Below are 21,919 nucleotides of genomic sequence, written 5' to 3'. Positions count from 1 at the left end.
AAGTGTTAATATATGTAAGGGGGGAAATCTGGTTAGAAATAGATAAAACAGGTCCGGGCGCGGTGGCTCAAGCCTGTAATCCCAGCACTTTGGGAGGCTGAGGCAGGAGAATTGCCTGAACCCAGGAGGCGGAGGTTGTGGTGAGCCAAAATTGCACCATTGCACTCCAGCCTGGGTAACAAGAGCGAAACTCCGTCTCAAAAAAAAAAAAGAAAGAAAGAAAAGAAAAGAAATAGATAAAACAGTGTTGACAAAACAATCCTGGTAGTTCCTCAATCAGTTAAACATATAACCCAGCAGTTTCTACACCCAGGTGTATACACAACAGAAATTAAAACATGTCCACACAAAAATTTACACACAAAATTTTTCACTGTTTCAAAACGTGTCAGTATTTGTAAGTGCAGCATTATTCATAGTAACCAAAAAGTGGAAACAACTCAAATGTCCTTCAGCTGATGAGTAAACAAAATTTGGTATATCCATGCAGTGGAATATTATTTTTCCATAAAAGGAAGTACTAATACATGTTACAACACGGATGAACTTTGAAAACATACTAAGTGAAAAAAGCCAGTCACAAAATAAGTACATGGTATATGATTCCACTCCTGGGAACTGTCTGGAACTGGGAATTCTGCAAGGACGGAAAGTAGATTGATTAGTGACAGCTTAGGGTTAGAGAGGTGGGGGCATGGCAGGATAAAAGGATATAGTTAAAGCAATCAGAATTTCTTGGGTTTTGCGTTTTTTTGTTTGTTTGTTTTGAGGTGATGGAAATGTTTTAAAATTGCCTGTGGTAATTGTTGCACGTGTCTGCGAATCTACTAAAAGCCATTGAATTGTACACATCAAATGGAGGAACTGTGTGGAATGTGAATTATATCTCAGGAATGCTATTTGAAAAAGAAAATATTGACCAAATGTTGGTAATTGAATTTGGGCAGTGGAAACTAGGGACTCAGTATTCTGTGCCTTCCATTTTTTGTGTCATTGAAAATTTCTATCATAAAATGCTTTATTAAAAAATACCCGGCCAGGCACATTGGCTCATGCCTGTAATCCCAGCACTTCCGGAGGCTGAGGTGGGTGGATCACTTGAGATCAGGAGTTTGAGATCAGCCTGCCCAACATGGTGAAACCCTGTCTCTACTAAAGATATAAAAATTGCCGGGCGCGGTGGCTCAAGCCTGTAATCCCAGCACTTTGGGGGCCGAGATGGGTGGATCACGAGGTCAAGAGATCGAGACCATCCTAGTCAACATGGTGAAACCCCGTCTCTACTAAAAATACAAAAAATTATCTGGGCATGGTGGTGCGTGCCTGTAATCCCAGCTACTCAGGAGGTTGAGGCGGGAGAATTGCCTAAACCCAGGAGGCGGAGGTTGCGGTGAGCCAAGATTGCGCCATTGCACTCCAGCTTGGGTAACAGGAGCGAAACTCCGTCTCAAAAAAAAAAAAAAAAAATTAGCTGTGTGTGGTGGTGTGCACCTATAGTCCCAGCTACTGGGGAGGATGAGGCAGGAGAATCGCTTGAACCTGGGAGACAGGGTTTGCAGTGAGCCAAGATCATGGCACTACACTCCAACCTGGGTAACAGAGCAAGACTCCATCTCAAAAATAAAAAATAAAAAAATCCTAGCCTGGCACGGTGGCGCGTGCCTGTAGTCCCAGCTACTCGGGAGGCTGAGGCTGGAGAATCCCTTGAGTTCAGGAGTTCTGGGCTGTAGTGTGCTATACCGATCAAGTGTCCCCACTAAGTTCAGCATCAATATGGTGACTTCCCCGGAGCCTAGGACCACCAGGTTGCCTAAGGAGGGGTGAACCGGCCCAGGTCGGAAACGGACCAGGTTAAAACTCCCGGGCTGATCAGTAGAGGGATTGCGCCTATGAATAGCCACTGCACTCCAGCCTGGGCAACATAATGAGACCTTGCCTCTTGTAAAAAAAAATTAAAATAAAAATGAATAAATAAAAATCCTTTTAAATGAAGTTTAATTAAGGCCAGCACTTTGGAAGGCCCAGGTGGGTGGATCACTCAAGGTGAGGAGTTTGAGACCAGCCTGGCCAACCTGGTGAAACTCCATGTCTACTGAAAACTCAAAAATTAGCTGGGCATGGTGATACATGCCCATAATCCCAGCTACTCAGGAGGCTGAGGCAGGAGAATCGCTTGATCCCAGGAAGTGGAGGTTACAGTGAGCCAAGATCACGCCAGTGCACTCCAGCCTGGGTAACAGCAATGCTCCATCTCAATAAACAAATAAATGAAGTTTAAATATCCAAAATATGTATTTGGTTTCAAACAAAGCTGGTTTCTGCCTTGTGTTACTTCAAGAGAGATGCACAGTTATATGACTTACTAGTTATTTCTGTATAAAAGCACTTCCATTTAACCTCCATTGGAGCACATAGTTTGCATTATGCTTGTCAAAGCTATTTTCATCAAGAAATGCTATCTATGTGTCCTCTTGCCAACATCTTTGCAGAGTTTACAACTTTCAGCAATTTATTGGCATCAACTATGCAATACTGTTAAGCAGCTGCTCTACAGTTGAGCTCTTTGAATATGCCACCACTTATGCAAATAGTTAATATTAGATGGCCAAGATACATGCTTTTGGGTTCAAGAGAACAGTTTATCTCTCTCATAGAGATTGTTTATGCAGTAGTCATCATCATCATCATCTGGAAATTTCACAAGAATGTCCTTCCCCTTAGCTCTTCAGTTTTGAAAAGTAATTATTATACTGCAACATAGTTTTTGTTACTTAGTTTTGTTTTACTTTTATTCCAAGTTTCAATTGTATGATAAGGTGCAATTCTTCATGTGTTAATTTTAATGAATGGTTCATTCATTCATATGGTACTGGTAATTTTATTATGTATTTGATATACTAGAATAATAACATGTACTGATATAGTATAACAGCATATCAGAATTTATCAGACTATGTTATAGAATAGTATTGAAACGTTTCAGCTGGCTGGATTTGGTGACTCATGCCTGTAATCCCAGCACTTTGGGAGGCCGAGGCAGGTGGATCACTTGAGCCCAGGAATTTAAGACCAGCCTGGGCAATATAGTGAGACACCATCTCAATTTTTTTTAAACTGCCTCAGCTTGGCACAATAACTCACACTTTTAATCCCAAAGCTTTAGGAAACCTAGATGGGAAGATGGCTTAAGCTCAGGAGTTCAAGGCTGCAGTGAGGTATGATCATACCACTGCAGTCTAGCCTGAGCAGCAGAGTGAGACCCTGTTTCTAAAAATAAATAAATAAATCTCTTAAACAATTGGTAAAAGGAAAAGAGGATTGAGACCAGGCACTTTACACGTTTTGAATTTTACAATGAACAAGTAATATTTCTATAAATTTCAAACAAAATAATTTTTTAAATATTTTGAAAATAACTTTCTAAATTAATGAAGCATCTGCCAGGCATAGGCTAGAACTGCCAGAAGGAAAAGAGGCTCTAGATTAGAGCACTCTACATTTTGTCATTTTGGGAAGGGAGCTTACTTTCTGCCTGAGAACTTTTTGGTAAATCCTACTACACAAATTATCACATCCACATATACAGAGATTGTACTCAATGGTGTCATTAAGATGAACACCCCCACTTTGGGAGGCGGAGGCAGGCAGATAGCTTGAACTCACGAGTTTGAGACCAGCCTAGGTAACATGGTGAAACCCCATCTCAACAAAAAAATTTTTTTAGAAATTAGCCAGGCATGGTGGCACGTACCTGTAGTTCCAGCTACTCAAGAGGCTGAGGTGGGAGGATTGCTTGAGCCTGGGAGGCAGAGGTTGCAGTAAGCCAAAATTGCACATTACACTCCAGCCTGCGTGATAGAGCCAGACCTTGTCCCACAAAGGAAAAAAAAGAATGGCCATATGGCAGAAAGAAAACATGTGAGCTGGTCCTTTATTCATAAATGGGATCACATAACCAGAAACTATCAGAAACTGGAAGAAAAAGCATAGAAGAGTAGGCCAGGTGTGGTGGCTCACACCTGTAATTCCAGCAGTTTGGTAGGCCGAGGCAGGTGGATCACCTGAGCTCAGGAGTTCAAGACCAGCCTGACCAACATGGAGAAACCCCATCTCTACTAAAAATACAAAATTAGCCAGACTTGGTGGTGCATGCCAGTAATCCCAGCTACTTGGGAGGCTGAGGCAGGAGAATTGCTTGAACCTAGGAGGCTGAGTTTGCGGTGAGCTGAGACTGCACCATTGCACTCCAGCCTGGGCAACAAGAGCAGAATTCCATCTCAAAAAGAAAAGCATAGAAGGAAAAAATTAGCAATAAACAAATAAACCGACCCCCTTCCCTAAAGGGAAAAACAAATTCTGGAGCAGGAAAGAACTTCCAAAGTATTATAATTAATTTCCTCAGAAAGATTTGGGGAAGTAGTAGTTCTATAATATAAAAATCAGTGAGCCAGATGCAGTGGCTCATGCCTGTAATCCCCACATTTTGGGAGGCCAAGACGGGTGGATTGCTTGAGCCCAGGAGTTCAAGACCAGCGTGGGCAACATGGCAAAACCCTATTTCTACAAAAAATACAAAAGAAAATTAGCCAGGCATGGTTGGTGCATGCCTGTAGTCCTAGCTACTCAAGACACTGAGGTGGGAGGATCACTTGAGCCCAGGAGGCGGAGGTTGCAGTGAGCCGAGATAGTGCCACTGCACTCCAGCCTAGGCAATAGAGCAAGACCTGTCTCAAAAAAAAAAAAAAACCTTAATGATACTTTGAAAAATAGTGAAAATTAAAATCATGAAGTAAATAAAGTGTAAGTAAAAATTCCAGTAGAGGGATATAGGAAAAGTTAAGAAACCCTCCAAAAGCTTAGAAAAAGGTAAAAAGATGGAAAGCCAAAGAACATAGAAGATTCTTGCAAGAAAGAAAATACCTACAATGAATTAATCAAGTTGGCATCAGAATTTTCAGAAATTTGATTTTAGAAAACAGACCAGTAATACCATCAAAGCACAACACTTCTTTTACAGCACCAGCCCCCTCTCAGAAAATTAATAAATTGTATGCCATCAGATAACAAAAAGAATGAGAAAGAAAGGAGTTCAAGACTAGCCTGGGTAACAGAGTCTCTACAGAAAACTTAAAAGTTAGCCAGGGACAGTGGCAGCTGCCTGCAGTGCCAGCTGCTCAGGAGGCTGAAGCAGTAGGATCCTTGAGCCCCTGAGTCAAGGCGCTGCACTGAGCCATATTTGTGCCACTGCACTACAGTCTAAGCAAGACCCTGCCTCAAAAAAAAAAAAAAAAAAAAGGAGAGGAGGAGGCAGAGGTGGGAAAGGGAGAGAGAGAGAAGTGTAAGAAATAAACGGAATTTGCCAAGGTGTACAATAAAAAGAAATCTCAGAGCAGCAGTCTTAAAAGCAGTCAGTACAGAATTATTTTCAGCAAACAACATTATTAAGAGGCTAGATAATATTAGGTAATAAGGAAAAAGGCATACATTGTTTCTATCAATGAGAAAAGGGCAGAAAAACTGAGATGAGGGGCAAAAATTTTTGTTAGAAAGTTGAAGTCCAACTAAGAAATCACTGGCATGATTTTTTAGCAATAGATGCAGTGTAAGAAAAAGTATCCGGTTGAACAGGGTACTTGAAACATTCTTCTCTGAGCATCACAATTTCCCTTTCTGTAGTCACATTCTCTGCAGTAAACAATATTTACGGCCGGGCGCGGTGGCTCATGCCTGTAATCCCAGCACTTTGGGAGGCCGAGGCGGGTGGATCACAAGGTCAAGAGATCGAGACCATCGTGGTCAACATGGTGAAACCCCGTCTCTACTAAAAATACAAAATTTAGCTGGGCATGGTGGCGCTTGCCCATAATCCCAGCTACTCAGGAGGCTGAGGTGGGAGAATTGCCTGAACCCAGGAGGCGGAGGTTGCGGTGAGCCGAGATCGTGCCATTGCACTCCAGCCTGGGTAACAAGAGCGAAACTCCGTCTCAAAAAAAAAACAATATTTACAAATAGTGAAATGATGCTACAGATAAACCTACAGGCCAATTAGAAAAATGATAGTTATAGAAAAGTAGAATCAAAAGGTTAGGAAATTCGATGCCAAACGCAAATGTAAACAATGAGAGCAGAATCTGAATTAGAAGATGATGCCAACACAGAAGCCAGACACAGGATAAGAACTAAACCAAGTTGGAAGCAAAATCAGAGGGTTTCAAAATGATTTCATCTTACCAAAAGATTTCTCTTTGTAGTAACAAAGATGTTTAGTAATTATTGCTTGTTATGTTGGTTTATTTCCTGTTTGTTTTGTCAGTGTGTGAATTGGGATCTCATGAATCATGATTATTTTATTGTAATAATAACATCAATTAGGATAGGATAATTAATGCCAAAAATGTGGGTGAAAGACATATTTGAAAACTTTCATGATTATGAAGACTTAATATCATAAAGAAGTTCTTTCTAATTTTGTTTTTCATTCAGCATAATCCCATGCCTATCTCCAAGAATCCAGCCAAAAAATTACCTCAGTCATTAAAAAAGTAAATCACTAGAACAGTGTGACAGTGGTACATAAATAGACAGACTGTGGAAACAGAGTCTTAAAGTCCAGAAATAAATAATGTACTTATGGCAGTTTAGTACATTATAAAGTGGCATCAGTGGGGGAAATAATGGTCTCTTCAGTACATGATGTTGTTATAGGAGAGCCATCTTGAGGCACAGATGTTGAATTCATCCATTTCACCATAAGTCAGAATAAACTTTAAACAGATCAAAGATCTATGTGTTTGAAAAAGAAAAGAAAAACCATAAAAGTAACAAGAAAAAAACATGGAAAACACCATAGAAGAAGAGATTGATATATTCTGCTACTTTACAATGAAAAATTCTTCATAACAGAAAAGGGATGGGGGTCATAAACAAAGTCAAATAAAAGATAAATGAACTAGAAAAATTGACACTCATTTTTTTATGTTAAAGACATAGGCTAATTTAAAGTGTTAAAGACAAAGGACTAATTTCCCTAACATATAAAGAGCTCCTTGAAATGTTTAAGAAAATGACCACTCAGTAGAAAAACTGGCCAAGACAATCAACTGAAAAAAAAAAAACCTTAAATATATTTTTAAAAACTGGCCAGGCGCAGTGGCTCACACCTGTAATCCCATCACTTTGGGAGGCTGAGGCAGGTAGATCACTTGAGGTTAGGAGTTCAAGACCAACCTGGCTAACACAGTAAAACCCTGTCTCTACTGAAAATACAAAAATTAGCCAGGCATGGTGGCGGGCGCCTATAAAATCCAGCTACTTGGGAGGCTGCAGCAGGAAAATCGCTTAAACACAGGAGGTGGAGGTTGCAGTGAGCCAAGATCGCACCACTGCGCTCCAGCCTGGGCAACAGAGTGAGACTCTATCTCAAATAAATACATACATACATACATACATACATACATACATACATACTGTTCAACTTCAGCGTAGAAGGAATGCAAAATAAGCATACCCAAGCACTTATGATACTAGCAAAAATCCTAAAAGGTAACAGAAGCCTACATTTTATCAATTATAAAATGAAAGCTCATTGAACTAGAATAGGCAGCCTAAACTTAAATAATAATAGTGTCATAAATACATGTGTTGTTCGCTAATACTAAAATAGTACCACTACATGTGCCTGGCCAGGTGCAGTGGCTCATGCCTGTAATCCAAGCACTTTGGGAGGCCAACGCTGGAGAATCACTTGAGGTTAGGAGTTAGAGAACAGCCTGGGCAACATAGTAAGACCTCATCTCTACCAGAAAATTAAAAATTAGCTGGGTATGGGGGCATGCGCTTGTAGTCCTAGCTACTCAGGAGGCTGAGGGGGTAGGATAGCTTGAATGAACTGTGATCATACCATAGCACTCTAGCATGGGCAACAGAGCAAGACCTTGTCTTAAAAAAAAATAAAGTGGAATTTTTTTTGTGCAAATTTATTATTGATATAAGTTGGCTTATTATACAAACCAAATATAATAAAACTGAAAATGTGTTCTAAATGTTATTTTGGTATCCACTGTAGCTGTGTTATCCTAATAAGAATTTTAGAGAATTTTGCCGCTCTTGAAGTGTTCTTTGCCTCAATTTCAGAAACTGCTCATATATTTTGTACAGTCAAATTAACAAAAGTGGTACTGTGACAACACCTCAAATGGGTGATCTTAGTTAGGATAAAGCAAAGATGTGAATTCATTAGAATAAGTGATCCAGTCAAAATGAATCAATATCCTATTTGAATGAATCAATTTGCTTCTAATCTCCTGACCACCACCGGGGATTATCTGTTTCCTGTAACTGTTTCTATACCAACAACAGAGGGAAGACAAGAGAAACAGAATTATGGCCTCCTCTAGGGCATTTGGGAGCCAAAACCTTGTGCTTACCACTCTCTCAATTCCTTCCTTTTCTCCCTCCTCTCCTGGCTCCTCCTCCTCCCTGCCTCCCCCAGCAAGTATAAGAGACTACACTCCCCTTTACCTTATTTATCTATAGAATAGCGCTAGATTGTTTTGGAGGGGATTGTTTGCTGTCATTTAATCTCCATGCCAAAGATACAAAAGTTATGGCTAATAAGGAGATCTTCTTTCAGTTAGAAAGTTTTTCTTTTCATAGGCTTTCCCTTCTACTTAATCTTGGTAAGTAGAACAGGAGCTGAAATCTACCATAACACCATACCTGTTAGACATCAAATCAGTAATTATATACCTCACCATAGAGGAGCATATAAATGAAACAACATAATCTTGAAAGCAAAAAAGAGTCCCCAAATAGCCCAAATAGACATATATCAGATTGGCCCTGCCTGCAGGTATACACATTCTCATGTACATTGGCCAAGCCAGCCCACTACTACAGAAAGGAGAAAGGATTCTGTCACTGTTTCTTCCAACTCCTCTCATGGCCCTAAAATCTATTAAGGTTATATGGCTTAAACTCAGCAACTCTGTTTTAAAATACCCACTGAAGCCAGATGGTTCTAAATAGAACTAATGACAGCCAGAGGAGAAAGGCCTGTAGAAACTTGCTCTGACACAGAGCTTATGTCTATAAACAGATAAGTAGAAGAGAACAGAACATCATTCTATCACCATAACTTTTGTGTTTTGACATGAAGATACAGTAGATAATAGAAGAAAATTACCTGTTTCACAGCCTACCACTGTTCTGTTCTGATAAATAGAGGTAAAGGACAGTTTAGTCTGTTATCTCTCCATATACTTGTATATTATGTGTCAATTTAGTAATTAATCACAAGTATCCTCTAACTAGTGTTATGTGCTAAAGATTTGTCTATAGATATAAAAAACAAATGGACTTGGGAGAAGGAACAAGTGAAAATGTTCATCATTTCACCTGTTTCAACTTCAAAAAGTTCATCAAAATTCTTAGTTCAAAAGGCAACTAAAGCCAACCCCACTTACCATTTGTAAAAGGATCAGGGGTAATACAGCTAAAGAAATCCTGAATTTGTGTTAAACATACTGTTTAACTGCTGATTAATAGCCAGGGGAAAAAAAATTTGGATACTTTTTCTCTACCATCTATATATAAGACTTCAAAGGAAATGGGATACTTGAAAGAAGAGAAAAAGTTCAATGCTTAAATAATCTACTCAGTGAATATATGTAGTGGAAGGTAGCTATGCCAGTGGTTCCCGAATTTGTCTATTAGAATCACTTGAGATCTTCAAAAATTCTAAAATACAAAAATTAGCTGCGTGTGGTGGTGTGCACCTGTAATCTTAACTACAGGCACTGGGGCGGGAGGATTGCTTGAGCCCTGGAGGTAGAGACTGCAGTGAGCCAAGACCACACCACTGCCCTCCAACCTGGGTGACAATGAGATCCTATCTCAAAAAATAAATAAATTCCAAAGCCCAGGCCACACTCCACAGCAATTATCTCACAGTGTCTGGGGGTGGGACACAGGCATCATTGGCAATATTTGAAGCTCTGCAGGTGATTCCAGTGTGCAATAAAATGTGGAAACCACTAGATTACAGAGTGTTGTAATTGTCATTGTGCCACTGCACTCGAACCTGGCCACAGATCAAGACTCTGTCTCAAAAAAAAAGAAGAATCTCATAATTGTCAGTTATCATATTAAATGAGTATTAATGATTATGATTCATGTGCATGATTATTGTACGTATTTTATTTTCACAACCTAGTGTGTAGTATAATTGTTTCAAATGTTTCTTCTACTCAAAGAAAAATAAATATGTTAGTATTAATTATTGTTAGTCTGCTTGCTAAAATCACACTACTTTCTTCTGTTTTCATATATCAACAGGAATTGGCAGCAATGAAACAGATTCTTGTTAAGATGCGTAGTAAACATTCTGAGAACAGCTTACTTCTCACTAAAACAGAATCAAAAAATGTGACAGAAAATCAGAAATCAAAGACCTTGACTATGCCTAAAGAGCATGAAGACAATATATTTATACCTAAACCAACACTCTTTGTAAGTACAATTTTTCAAACTTAAAATTTGAATATTCCTGATTCTTACTAAATATATTTTACTTAATTTTTTCCTTTCATATTTATAAAATGAACAGATTTCACAAATATGTTTTATGAAAAGACTGAAAGATTTGCATTAATTCATTTTCTGAATGTGTATATTACCTATCTTATAGATGATAGTATATTTTGCTCTAATTCCTCATAAAATATGAAATCAATTAACATAAACTGAAATACATTGTTAGCTAAAAATGTATATGCACGTAAACAAAAAAATAAGAAAAATTTGGATTAAAAGCAGATAAAACACCTTAAATATGTACAGTTATGTGCCAGTTTTTAAAAGTAGAGAAAATAGGCTGGGCACAGTGGCTCACGCCTGTAATCCAAGCACTTTGGAGGCCAAGGTCAGGAGTTCAAGACCAGCCTGAACAACATGGTGAAAAACCCCATCTTTTAAAAATAAAAAATAAATAAAAGTAGAGAAAATAAATTAGGAAATATTGGAAATTACATGTTTTAGCAAATAAATACAAATCAAGATTAAAAGGCAAGAGAATCAAAATAGGAGGAACATTATTAAATATTCCATTTTACTTCAAATGATTTCTCAAGCATGCTTTCATTTCTCAGAAGAAACATGATTTTTACCTGCTAAACATAGAGACTCAAAACCAGAAAGATTTTTCTGGTTTTTTTTTCCTTCTTTTTTTAGAGATGAAGTTTCACCGTGTTGGCCAGGATGGTCTCGATCTCCTGATCCACCCACCTTGGCCTCCCAAAGTGCTGGGATTACAGGCGTGAGCCACCGTTCCAGGCCAAGATTTTTCTATGATCCTCTGATTCAGTGAATCCCCAGAATCTTGATTTTTTATTTTTTATTCTATTTATTTATTTTTTTTTAGAGACAAGGTTTCACCATGTTCGCCAGGATGGTCTCGATCTCCTGACCTAGTGATCCGCCTGTCTGGGCCTCCCAAAGTGCTGGGATTACGGGCGTGAGCCACCATGTTCAGCCTCAGAATCTTAATTTTTTTAACTCCTTAAATGAGTGTAATAATCAGTCAAAATTGAGAACCTCTGGTCTCAGTCATTTTATTATACATGCAGATAATGCTACTCAAGATTAGAGTTGAAAGAGATTTTTTAGTGATTATATAATTCAACCTCCCGTTTTATTTGTTTGTATGTTTGTTTGTTTGTTTATTTGTTTTTTGAGACGGAGTTTCGCTCTTGTTACCCAGTCTGGAGTGCGATGGCGCGATCTCAGCTCATCACAACCTCCGCCTCCTGGGTTCAAACAATTCTCCCGCCTCAGCCTCCTGAGTAGCTGGGATAACAGGCACGCACCACCATGCCCAGCTAATTTTTTGTATTTTTAGTAGAGATGAGGTTTCACCATGTTGACCAGGATGGTCTTGATCTCTTGACCTCGTGATCCACCTGCCTCAGCCTCCCAAAGTGCTGGGATTATAGGCTTGAGTCACCACACTCAGCCACCAACCTCCCTTTTTAAAAAAGTGAAAGTTGCAGTTTAGAAAAATAAAAGACAGTTGGGCAGGCATGGTGGCTCACGCCTGTAATCCCAGCACTTTGGTAGGCCGAAGCGGGAGGATCACCTGAGGTCAGGAGTTAAAGACCAGCCTGGCCAACATTGTGAAACCCTGTCTCTACTAAAAATACAAAAATTACCCAGGTGTGGTGGCACATGCCTGTAGTCCTAGCTACTTGGGAGGCTGAGGCAGGAGAATCGCTTGAATCCAGGAAGCAGAGGTTGCAGGGAACCATGATGGTACTACTGCACTCCCACCTGGGCGACAGAGCGAAACTCTGCCTCAAAAAAAAATAAAATAAGGGACAATTATTTTAAGAGTACGCATGACAGTAATGAAGAGTAAGCTGACAGGTGGGAGAAAACAGGATGGCTCAGTTGACCAGCCTGAACACAAGGTGGCAAGTCCATTCATCTTTTCCTCTAGTACATCAGCTTCTCTTTGTTTCTCTCCTAGTTTCTGCTTACTCATATTTTCCACTTCCTCATTAGCTTACTCACAGCCCTTTGTCTTGAAACAAGTTTATGTACATTCTCTCTGCATCTACTGTCTTATAAAGTAGTTCTCCCTGTTTTTTCCAAGACTAAGAATCTCATAGGCATAGCTCATTCTTGTTGCGTGATACCCCTTACCCCTTTTTGGCAACACTTCCTAAGGTTATTACCCAGCCTACAGTATGGCTGCCCTTAGTGGTGAGCAGGGGTCACACTGTTCCAAATACAGCTGCTGAGGACTGTTTTTTGTTTGTTTGTTTGTTTTTTAATGTTTTTTGAGACAGAGAACTCACTCCGTCTCCCAGGCTAGAGTGCAATGGTGCAATCTCGGCTCACTGCAACCACCTCCCAGGTTCAAGCCATTTTCCTGCCTCAGCCTTCTGAGTAACTGGGATTACAGGCACCCACCATCATGCCTGGCTAATTTTGTTTTTGTATTTTTGTAGAGACAGGGTTTCACCATCTTGGCGAGGCTGGTCTGGAACTCCTGACCTCAGGTGATCTGCCTGCCTCAGCCTCCCAAAGTGCTGGGATTACAGGCATGAGCCACAACACCGGACCCCGAGGACTGTTTATTAAGGACTGTGGCTAGGCAAGTGCTGCTCAGAAAGTGGGCAGAGATTATGGCAGACACTATGATGTGTCTATTTTAATCTAAAGGAAGAAAGTAGATTGCATACATACACATTAATGGAAAATAAGGTCAGATGAAAACCACAAGATGCAGCTGAATACTTAGAGCCTGTCAGCACTCTGTGATCCTACTCTGCTCCAGGCAATAGCACCATTCCTCTGACCCTGACCTACAATTCTGGCTTTAGCTTAGTAACCTGATTGTGATTTCCTGGAATACTGGCTGTAATCAGTACATGAGTAATAATAAGATTTCCCTAGTCCTCCAGATAAGGCTATGCAGTGGTGATAAAATTAAGAAGATTCAATATTAGTTGAGTAGTTCTTTCTTCCTCATCTTTGCTTATCTGGATTTTCTTTTTTTTTAGACAGAGTTTCGCTCTTGTTACCCAGGCTGGAGTGCAATGGCACGATCTCGGCTCACCGCAACCTCTACCTCCTGGGTTCAGGCAATTCTCCCGCCTCAGCCTCCTGAGTAGCTGGGATTACAGGCACACGCCACCATGCCCAGCTATTTTTTTTTGTTTTTTTTTTGTATTTTTAGTAGAGATGGGTTTTCACCATGATGACCAGGATGGTCTCGATCTCTTGACCTCGTGGTCCACCCGCCTCAGCCTCCCAAAGTGCTGGGATTACAGGCTTGAGCCTCCGCACCTGGCCAGCTTATCTGGATTTTCTATTTTATTCTACAATAAACTTCTTTTTAAGTAATAATAAGGGAATTTTTTTTCAAAAGAGGTACAAGCTCAGCTATGTCCTAATGAAAACTGAGAGGCAATACTGTAAACAAGGCAAATCAAGACTATATGCTAATGTAGAATTAGTAATGTGAACTGACTGGGTAACCTGGGGCAAATCATTAAATGTCCTCAGTGTGTTCTTATCCGTAAAATTAAGTGGGAGGTTATAATGAAATGAGTTCTGGGCTCCTTTTATTCTAACATGTTATGATTCTCTTCAGGCATCATAAATTTTGGTTATTCTTTTGAATATTTTCACTTTTCCATAAGAATAGTTTTTTATATTTTTTCTGAACTTGATAAGGAATTTACCATGCCGATATTTGAAGTAAGAGCTAATAATTTTATAATCTCATGGTTTTATACCCAAAATGAAAACATTTCTAATTCTAGATCCTTTGGCTGAAAGTATCTGCTGTGGGTATTTTCCCCTGATACTAAATTTCGTGATGGATGGGTGGATGGATGAGCATTTCCATATGCATTGACAATATGAGGCGAGCCACACCAAAGTGTTAACTGGGCAATGGAGTGGGAACAGTGCTGTGATGAAGACAAGGAGAAATAAGAGCTTGACTTTTTTTTGACACTTAGATCTTCCTCTGAAGATATTTTTTAATGTGGTTTTTTTATATGTATACAAATGTTTCACAGTGTACACGTGATTTTTTCTCCCTCTGTCACTCAGGCTGGAGTGCAGTGGTGTGATCTCAGCTCACTGCAACCTCTGCCTCCCAGGTTCAAGCAATTCTCCTGCCTCAGCATCCCAAGTAGCTGGGATTGCAGGTACCCACTACCATGCCTGGCTAATTTTTGTATTTGTAGTAGAGACGGGATTTTGCCATGTTGGCCAGGCTGGTCTCGAACTCCTGACTTCAGATGATCCTCCTGCCTCTGCCTCCCAAAGTGCTGAGATTACAGGCGTGAGCCACCTTGCCCCGCCATATGTGATATTTATATATGAAGGCAACCTCAAAAGTTACATTTTATAGAAAAGTTCTGGCCTTTGAAGTGACACATGTGGCAGAGTTGTTGGTTCAAGCATTTAATGTATCAACAAAAACTAATTCAACCAGAGAATGTAAGTGCCTTAAGGACAGAAACTGTATTCCTTTTGTTTTGCGTAGCACCTGAACAAAGCAAATACTCAATAAATATTTGCTCAGGAGAAAAGCAGTTACTTGTCTCCCCAGTTTAGTTATCTTCTTAGCTGTTAAAACTGGGTGGGGAACTTTAAAACTGAATTACGTCAGGTATAACCTTAAGACATAAATAAATAAATAAATAAATAAATAAATAAATAAATAAATAAATAAAACTCAACTACAGGAAGAACGAAAGTTTTACCTCCCATGACTCTAGTTAGTGCTGTTCTGCAACAGGCAACTTCAATCTTCTTTATTCAGAAACACCCAGTTCATTCCCACTAATCACCTACTTTCTCTCTTAAGGCAGCTTTTTGCTGTGCTATCTCTTTTCCCAGCCTCACTTATCTCTTTCCGAGAAAAACCTAGAGTTATTCTAATCTGGTTTAGAGCAACCTTCCTTTTTCCTTCCTGAGCAATATGGGACTCTTTTGCTGCTTTTCTGCTGCCATCCTATTTGAAAATACAGTTTATATTCAGAATTCATATAATTGTCATTATTTTCTCAATACTTTATTAAAAATGCGGATACTGGCCAGGCATGGTGGCTAACACCTGTAATCTCAACACTTTGGGAGGCCAAGGCAGGTGGATCACCTGAGGTCAGGAGTTCAAGACCAGCCTGACCAACATGGAGAAACCCTGTCTCTACTAAAAATACAAAATTAGCTGGGCGTGTTAGCGCATGCCTGTAATCCCAGCTGCTCAGGAAGCTGAGGCAGGAGAATCTCTTGAACCCAGAAGGCGGAAGTTGCCGTGAGCCGAGATCGCGCCATTGCACCCAGACTGAACAACAAGAGTGAAACTCCATCTCAAAAAGAAAAAAAATGCAGATACTAGCAACTCTGCTTTTAGTCTTTTCACCAAGTAGATTGTAAGCATTAAAACAAAAAGAGCTCAGGTGCAGTGGCTCACACCTGTAATCCCAGCACTTTGAGAGGCCAAGACAAATGGATCACCTGAGGTCAGGAGTTCGAGACCAGCCTGGCCAACATAGTGAAACGCCAGCTCTACTAAAAATACCAAAATTACCCAAGTGTGGTGGTGCATGCCTGTAGTCCCAGCTTCCCGGGAGGCTAAGGCAAGAGAATCACTTGGACCTGGGAGGTAGAGGTTGCAGTGAGCCAACATTATGCCTCCACACTCCAGCCTGGGTGACAGAGCAAGACTTCAGGTAAGGTAGAAAACAAGAAGACTGTGTAGCTCCAGTATATAGTGTATGAAGTATCTGATTTCTGGAGAGTTTATGATGTAGTTCAGGTCTTGGCTTGTATTTGTTATCTCATTGGTAGCGTACGTTGAATGGGTAGATAAAGTTTATATAAGTGGTTATATGAACAACATGATTTCCTAGAACTGTTTTGGAAAGCTACATGTCATCTGGAAGGAAAAAAAAATTTTTTTTTTTTTTGAGACAAAGTCTCACTCTGTCAACCAAGCTAGTGGGTAATGGCACTGTCTTGGCTCACTGCAACCTCCACCACCCGGCTCCAAGCAGTTTTCCTGCCTCAGCGTTCTGAGTAGTTAGGATTACCGGCACATGCCACCATGCCTAGCTAATTTTTTGTATTTTCCTAGAGATGGGGTTTCGCCATGTTGGCCAGGCTGGTCTCCAAACCCCTGACCTCAGATAATCCACCCACCTCAGCCTCCCAAAGTGCTGGGATTGCAGGTATGAGACACCGCACCTAGCCTGCAAGGAAAATTAGTGCAGTCAATTCAAGAAGTGTTCACTGACTATATGCAAGAGGCTGTGATAATCAGTAAGATATCAGCATTAAAAATGCTGCTCCTCTAGGATCAAGCTTAGTAAACAATAATGTAAGGCAAGATCAGTTAGCCTACTTTTTTTTGTTTTATTTTTGAGACAGGATCTTGCTCTGTCACCCAGTCTGTGGCATGAACACAGCTCACTGCAGCCTTGACCTCCCAAGCTCAAGCAATCCTCCTGACTCAGCCTCCCAAGCAGCTGACAGCACACATGCACACCAACACACCCAGCTAAATTCGTTTATTTTTTTGTAGAGACAGGGTCTCACTGCATTGCTCAGGCTGGTCTTGAACTGTTGTGCTCAAACAATCCTTCCACCTTGGCTTCCCAAAGTGCTGGGATTATAGCCATGAGCCACTGCCCTGGCCCGGGTATCCTACTTTAAAGGAAATACAAATTGCAACAGAAACTCAAAGAAAAAATAGACACTTTGGTTTTGGAGGACTCTAGGCTACCTTGTCAGAAGGAAGTATTTGAGCTTGCTTTAAGCAATGCATGGGATTTTGACAAGTGAAGATGAGTGTTATTTAGAAATTCCAAGGGCAAAGAAAATATGATATGCACAAAATATTTTCTAACTTGTTCTCCTTTTATTGTTGAAAAATAGGATGTCTAAGGCCGGGCACTGGTGCTCACGCCTGTAATCCCAGCACTTTTGGAGGCCAAGGTGTGTGGATCACCTGAGGTCAGGACGTTGAGACCAGCCTAACCAACATGGAGAAACCCCGTCTCTACTAAAAATACAAAAAAAAAAAAAAAAATTAGCCAGGCATGGTGGCACATGCCTGTAATCCTTGCTACTCAGGAGGCTGAGGCAGGAGAATTGCTTGAATCTGGGAGGTGGAGGTTGCCATGAGCCGAGATCGCGCCATTGCACTCCAGCCTGGGTAACAAGAGCAAAACTCCATCAAAAAAAAAATAAAAAAAGAATAGGATGTCTAATAGGTATTTTCTATATCTAGATGTTATTCCTTTCTTACTCTATTCTTATGTGTGACTTTAGTCAATTCACTACCTATTAACCCTTTACCTTAGGAAATAAAAGTAGATAAGTTATACCTAGAGTAATCACATTAACAGAGACAGAAAGTAGAATGTGGTTTTCAGGAGCTAGGAGGTATGGGGATTTATTGCTTAACAGGCAGAAAGTTTCAATCAAGCAAAATCAAGAGTTCTATGGATGGATAGTAGTGATAGTGCATCATAATGTGAATGTATAATACCACTGATCTGTACATTTTTAAATGGTTAAGGTGATAAATGTTACATATATCTTAGCAAAATCTTACTTAAAAAAAATTTTTAAAGCCTGGGCAAAAACCCTTGTGAGACCCTGCCTCTACAAAACAAAAAAACTTTTTTTAAAAATTAGCCAGGCATGATGGTGTGTGCCTGTGGTACTAAGCTACTTGGGAGGCTGAGGTGGGAGGATCACATGAGCCCAGGAGGTTGAGGCTGCAGTGAGCCATGTTTATGCCACTGCTCTCAAGCCTGGTGACAGAGCAAGACCCTGTCTCAAAAATATATATAAAATGATGAAATCTAATATAAAAAAATAAATTTAAAACTCTAATTTAATTTAAAAATTGTAAGTAGATAGGTTATAAAATGTTTTCTCATTGTTCATGAAAGTTTATACTTTTATCAAAAATGGAATGTAGCAGTTTTTTGTAATATAATATAATGAGTACAACTGGTTGTATTTAGACGAGTGACAAGGATGCCACACTAGGGTAGTGTCAGCACAGAGTCCTGTCCTAACACTGTGCCTCCCAACATTTTTTTAAAACACACATGGAGGCCGGGCACGGTGGCTCACGCCTATCATCCCAGCACTTTGGGAGGCCGAGGCAGGTGGATCACGAGGTCAAGAGATCGAGACCATCCTGGTCAACAAGGTGAAACCCCGTCTTTACTAAAAATACAAAAAATTAGCTGGGCATGGTGGCACGTGCCTGTAGTCCCAGCTACTCGGGAGGCTGAGGCAGGAGAATTGCTTGAACCCAGGAGGTGGAGGTTGCGATGAGCCGAGATCGCACCATTGCACTCCAGCCTGGGTAACAAGAGTGAAACTCCGTCTCAAAAGAAAAAAAAAAATACACATGGAAAATTATAATATTTGTATGGCACAACAGGATAACTGAACTTTGCTGGTAGATTGAAGGGACTCCAGCCACCCCAGACACTGTGGAGGCTGAGATTAGAAGCTCCACATTCCTGTAACACTTCTTCTTTGTCTTATTTGTGTTTAGAAGCTCCGGTCTCACTCCCCCCCCCCGCCACGCCCCCACTCTGTTGCCACACTAGGGTAGCGTCAGCACAGAGTCCTGTCCTAACACTGTGCCTCCCAACATTTTTTAAAACACACATGGAGGCCGGGCACCTCTGTTGCCCCGGCTGGAGTACAGTGGTGGGATCTTGGCCCATTGCAACCTCCGCCTCCTGGGTTCAAGTGACTCTCCCACCTCAGCCTCCTAGGTAGCTGGGATTACAGGCACCCACCACCACACCCAGCTAATTTTTGTATTTTTAGTAGAGACGGGGTTTCACCTTATTGGCAAGGCTGGCCTCAAACTCCTAACCTGAAGTGATCTGCCCACCGAAGCCTCCCAAAGTGATGGGATTACAATAGGCATGAGCCACCACACCTGGCCCAGTGTCACTTTTTTATGTTTAATGTAGACTCATCTAACCGAAGTATGATCAGACTTAAACATACCTAACTGTGTACATGCACATTTTAAAATATTCATCTTTTAATTTTTAGTGTTGGAAATACTAATTGTAACCTCTTCCTGATGTTATTTACTTTAGCTGATCAGTTAAACTAGAAATCAAATTTTTTAGTGAGCATGGAATGAAGCTGACTGATCTCAGACAGTTTCACATTTTGTTAGCAGTAAAGCCAAATCAACTGTCTTAAACCCACTTAACTTGGGCCCTGCCTATGAGGACTTCTCAATATTCATTTGTTTTCCAGTTTATATCTTTTTTGAAAAACAACATAATTATATCTACCAGACATAGTCTTTCTTTTCTTTAGAGACATGGTACTGGTTACACACTAATAGATTCTTAATTCCTAGCTCTTTTTTCAGAATACAGAAGTAATCCACCAGGCTTATTAAGTCTGCATTTATCAGTCATCATTCTTTCTAATTTTAACAAACTTTCTCAATGGTTATAATCCCCATGTTATATATTAACATTTTAGCTGGATAATTCTAGATGACACAGAAGTGCCTATCTTATCAGTTGTTTCCAAAATCACTGTAACATAGTTAATTACTTCTGGTAGGTTTCCGGTTAATCTTGTCATTTGTTTCTACAGTGGCTTTGTGCTCTCTCTCCTGAATCTGGAATATAATATACTTTGGGGCCTGTTAATACTCCACTAACAATTGAAGGTTTTTATTAATTTGTGTGCATATATATTTTTATATGTATATAAAATACATATGCATATATATAGTATATGTGTATATATGTATATACATATATATATGGCTTCATATTATGGAACCTATAAGTCTTATATTTAAAATAAGGACCTTACTCAGTTAAATGGTTAATCCCATTAATAACTGAAGCAGAATGTCAAATTTTGTCATATAAAGCACCATCTTATGGATATGAAGGGAAGTAACTTTAATAAAATAGTAAAAAAGAAACACTACTGATCAAACAGCTAAAAGAATGGAATTATCAAAATAAAAATTAGTTAATTTTTTTTTATGTTTTTGTGATGGAGTCTCACTCTGTCACCCAGGCTGCAGTGTAGGGGTGCAGTCTTGGCTCACTTCAACCTCCACCTTCTGGTGTCGAGCGATTCTCCGAAAAACAGTTAATTATACATCTGAATTATTTGGCTGTGCCCATTTTAACAATTAGTTACCAAGAGCCAGCAATTCTATTGAATATTCTTTGTTTTGTTTTTACCTTTCTTTAAAAGTGTCAGAACCATTCTGAGCAAGCAACTCATATAAAAACAGACCATGGACCGTAGTTTACTGATCCATGATCTATCATCTCAGGAGTTGATAAAAAGCTTAGAATCTTCCAGTGTCTGGAACTTAAGGCTATCACTAATGGCTAGCACATTACTGACTAAAATATCTGGAAATGATGAATATACATTTCATAAAAATCAGAAATAAACTTTTTAGAAGCAGTATTATCTACTTGGAACCTGTTTAGATTTTGGTAGTGATGAGACTTACATACTAACATAGATGAGAAATGACTGTGACATATTCTATTCTAATGTAATTACACAGAACCTGAATTTCAGACAATAATATAACCAAAGGAAGAAGTTCACCAGTAGAAGGATTGAACATATCTTTGAATGATACAAATAAATATGAGTTCATACAGCAAAATATGCTGTTTCCATGCCTTACTGGTTAATTATTTCTACTCAAAAATTGGGCTGTTGCTTAGAATCACAAGTACTACCCTTGATGCTTATAAAGGGTGATGTTGCCTAATTAGTTGGAAACATGTTACTGCATTTTACTATAGTAGAATTTTCTTTTGTCTTGTATAGTAGAAAGATAGAATATAGAGTCACATGAAATTTTATGTCTAGACTTAAAAAGAATTGAAAGGCTTCTGTCATAGCAGACCCAAACATTCATCTATTCATTGAAAAAACATTTATTGATCACTTACTTTGTGCCGAGTGCTGTTCCAAGCAGTAGAAATATAAACAATTCCTGCCTTTTGTGGACCTTACATTCTTGGATGGAGATAGACTATAAACCAACAAACAAAAAAATAAATGAATTGAACAGGAAGTGAAAATGTGACAAATGATATGGAGAAAAATATTATATATGAGGTAACTAAGAAGTCCTCAATTTGCCCACTTTTCAAAATCAATAAATGGCTGGAACCTGTGCTTTAACCACTGCGCTATAAGTGCTCAAACCATCAAAATCCAAGGCAGCATGGCATCGAACACCTACTGCTGGCTAGACACTTTCCTGCGTGCTGAAGATGCAAGATGAAATAGATGAATGGTATAAACTAAGTGTAAGAGTCAGCATCTCTAGGAATTGTGTCCC

General features: G+C 39.7%; 1 protein-coding gene across 6 annotated transcripts in view; it reads left to right on the top strand.

Annotated features, from left to right (window-relative positions):
* PIBF1 (progesterone immunomodulatory binding factor 1) overlaps positions 1-21,919 on the top strand; it is a 256,111-nt gene that overhangs the window by 219,245 nt on the left and 14,947 nt on the right. For all 6 annotated transcript variants that reach the window (XM_054252534.2, XM_078348275.1, XM_002742577.6 and 3 more), the window contains one exon: positions 10,336-10,509. In XM_054252534.2, coding sequence (XP_054108509.2) covers positions 10,336-10,509 — 174 coding nt within the window. The remainder of the gene's footprint in view (positions 1-10,335; positions 10,510-21,919) is intronic.

Source organism: Callithrix jacchus, chromosome 1, assembly GCF_049354715.1.
Source record: "Callithrix jacchus isolate 240 chromosome 1, calJac240_pri, whole genome shotgun sequence".
Lineage (NCBI taxonomy): Eukaryota > Metazoa > Chordata > Mammalia > Primates > Cebidae > Callithrix > Callithrix jacchus.
The sequence above is the reverse complement of the archived record's forward strand: the minus strand, read 5'-3'. Positions and strand labels throughout refer to the sequence as shown.